General features: G+C 44.2%; 1 protein-coding gene across 1 annotated transcript in view; it reads right to left on the reverse strand.

Annotated features, from left to right (window-relative positions):
• LOC101862998 (gamma-butyrobetaine dioxygenase) overlaps positions 1–1,650 on the reverse strand; it is a gene marked incomplete at its 5' end in the record, with an annotated part of 14,292 nt that overhangs the window by 10,423 nt on the left and 2,219 nt on the right. Inside the window, 2 exon segments of the mRNA XM_013091296.2 lie at positions 62–213; positions 1,463–1,587. Coding sequence (XP_012946750.1) covers positions 62–213; positions 1,463–1,587 — 277 coding nt within the window.

Consider the following 1,650-nt stretch of genomic DNA (forward strand, 5'->3'; position numbering starts at 1 on the left):
CACACACACACACACACACACACACACACACACACACACACACACACACACACACACACACCTCCTTCTGAAAGATGAGCGCCCTCTGTTCCCTCCTCAGCCTCATCGCCTCCTGTGAGTAGCAGTAGTAACGTAACCAGTATGTGGGTATCGGACCTCGGTGCTGGCCCTCCCCCGGCCCGTCTGACCACGTGATCACAACAACCTTCTCACCTGTAGACAAAACACATCATATTTTAGTGCTAGGCTGTGTTTATTTCCGGTCAACAGTAGACAAACACACAAGATTCTGTCACCGATATGTGTTGTGGTTTTGATGTGGTTTGAGTAAAGAGGAGCACATGGACACGAGCCCGGGTCGCTAGGATTGTGCCTCATTTCTGGGACTGCCCTAAGTGATGACAAATGTGAGGCAGCGTGGTGGAATGAGGCTCTCGTCAAAATAAGCAAAGTGAAGAAACTTGCGTTTTTCGCAGGTTTGGGGATTTTTACCAAATTTTGGTCTTTTTTGGCACAACACCTTTCATGTTGATAAAAGAACTCATTTCTGTGTGGATTTTTCTGAAAACCGTAGATTAAAGGCATAAAAATGTAAATCTTCAGTTACCACGGACTCTTAAGCTAAGGAAATATCTAATTTTTGGCGGCCATTTTCTCACCAATTTTACCTCTGAAAACAGGTGACCCCCACCTCCTTCTTTTGCAAATATCTCAACATGTATTCAAGATAAATGGATAATTTTTGCCTCCAAAGAAAGACAAGTGAACAAGCTTTAACTTAGTTTAAGATGATACCAATAACTTTACATGCCCAAAAATTGACGAGAGCCTGATTCCACCACGCTGCCTCACAAATTCTCTGATACCGTGCTCCTTGTCGGCTTCGTCGTTTCTAATTTTAACCAGGTTTTGGGAGTATTGAGAGGATTCCTGACGTCATTCCTAGATTATCCCTGAAGCTGCCTCAACTGTGTAGAAAAGTGGACACGGTCAGGGGAGGAATCCGCTAGGAGCTTCCACGGTACTAGATCTAGTTCTACTCCTTTCTGTCCGTAAGTTGTTTCTTTTTTGTCAGTTGTTTATGTCTGTCGGCTCTTTCTGTCAGGCAGTCTTTCACTCAACTCCAAACGAACGTTTTCAAATCAAATCAAAATCTTATATTTCAATCTACTTTCCCCCTCGGTTTGTGAATCTTTGTAGCCTTTCTCTGACAAATGTTTACGCTTGGGGCTTTCTCTATTTAAAAACATTTCGATAACCTAATTACGAAGAAGTTTCTGTTATTGTTGTTTTGTTGTTGTTGGGTTGTTGTTTTTTTGTTTAGTTTTGTTTTAGGTTTTCTTGTTGGTGTTTTTTTTTATCAATGAGGATTGGGAGAGGGGGGGGGTAGCTGCTTGTTTTGTTTACCTTCCATGACCATCAATGATTTATTCATAGAGGCACCAGCCATCCATGTCCTTACCTTCCATGGTGACGTCATGGACCATGAGCTCTGCGTTGAGGACGTCGAGGGGGACCAGGTTGGTGTAGGTGTTGGAGCGACAGCTGGGACAGTGGCAGTTGTGACGTAACCACACGGCGTGGTACCTGGGGATGGGGTGGAGAGAGTGAGAGAGAGAGAGACTGAGAGGGGGGTAGAGAGAGAGAGAG

Source organism: Aplysia californica, unplaced genomic scaffold, assembly GCF_000002075.1.
Source record: "Aplysia californica isolate F4 #8 unplaced genomic scaffold, AplCal3.0 scaffold00031, whole genome shotgun sequence".
In the NCBI taxonomy this organism is placed as follows: domain Eukaryota; kingdom Metazoa; phylum Mollusca; class Gastropoda; order Aplysiida; family Aplysiidae; genus Aplysia; species Aplysia californica.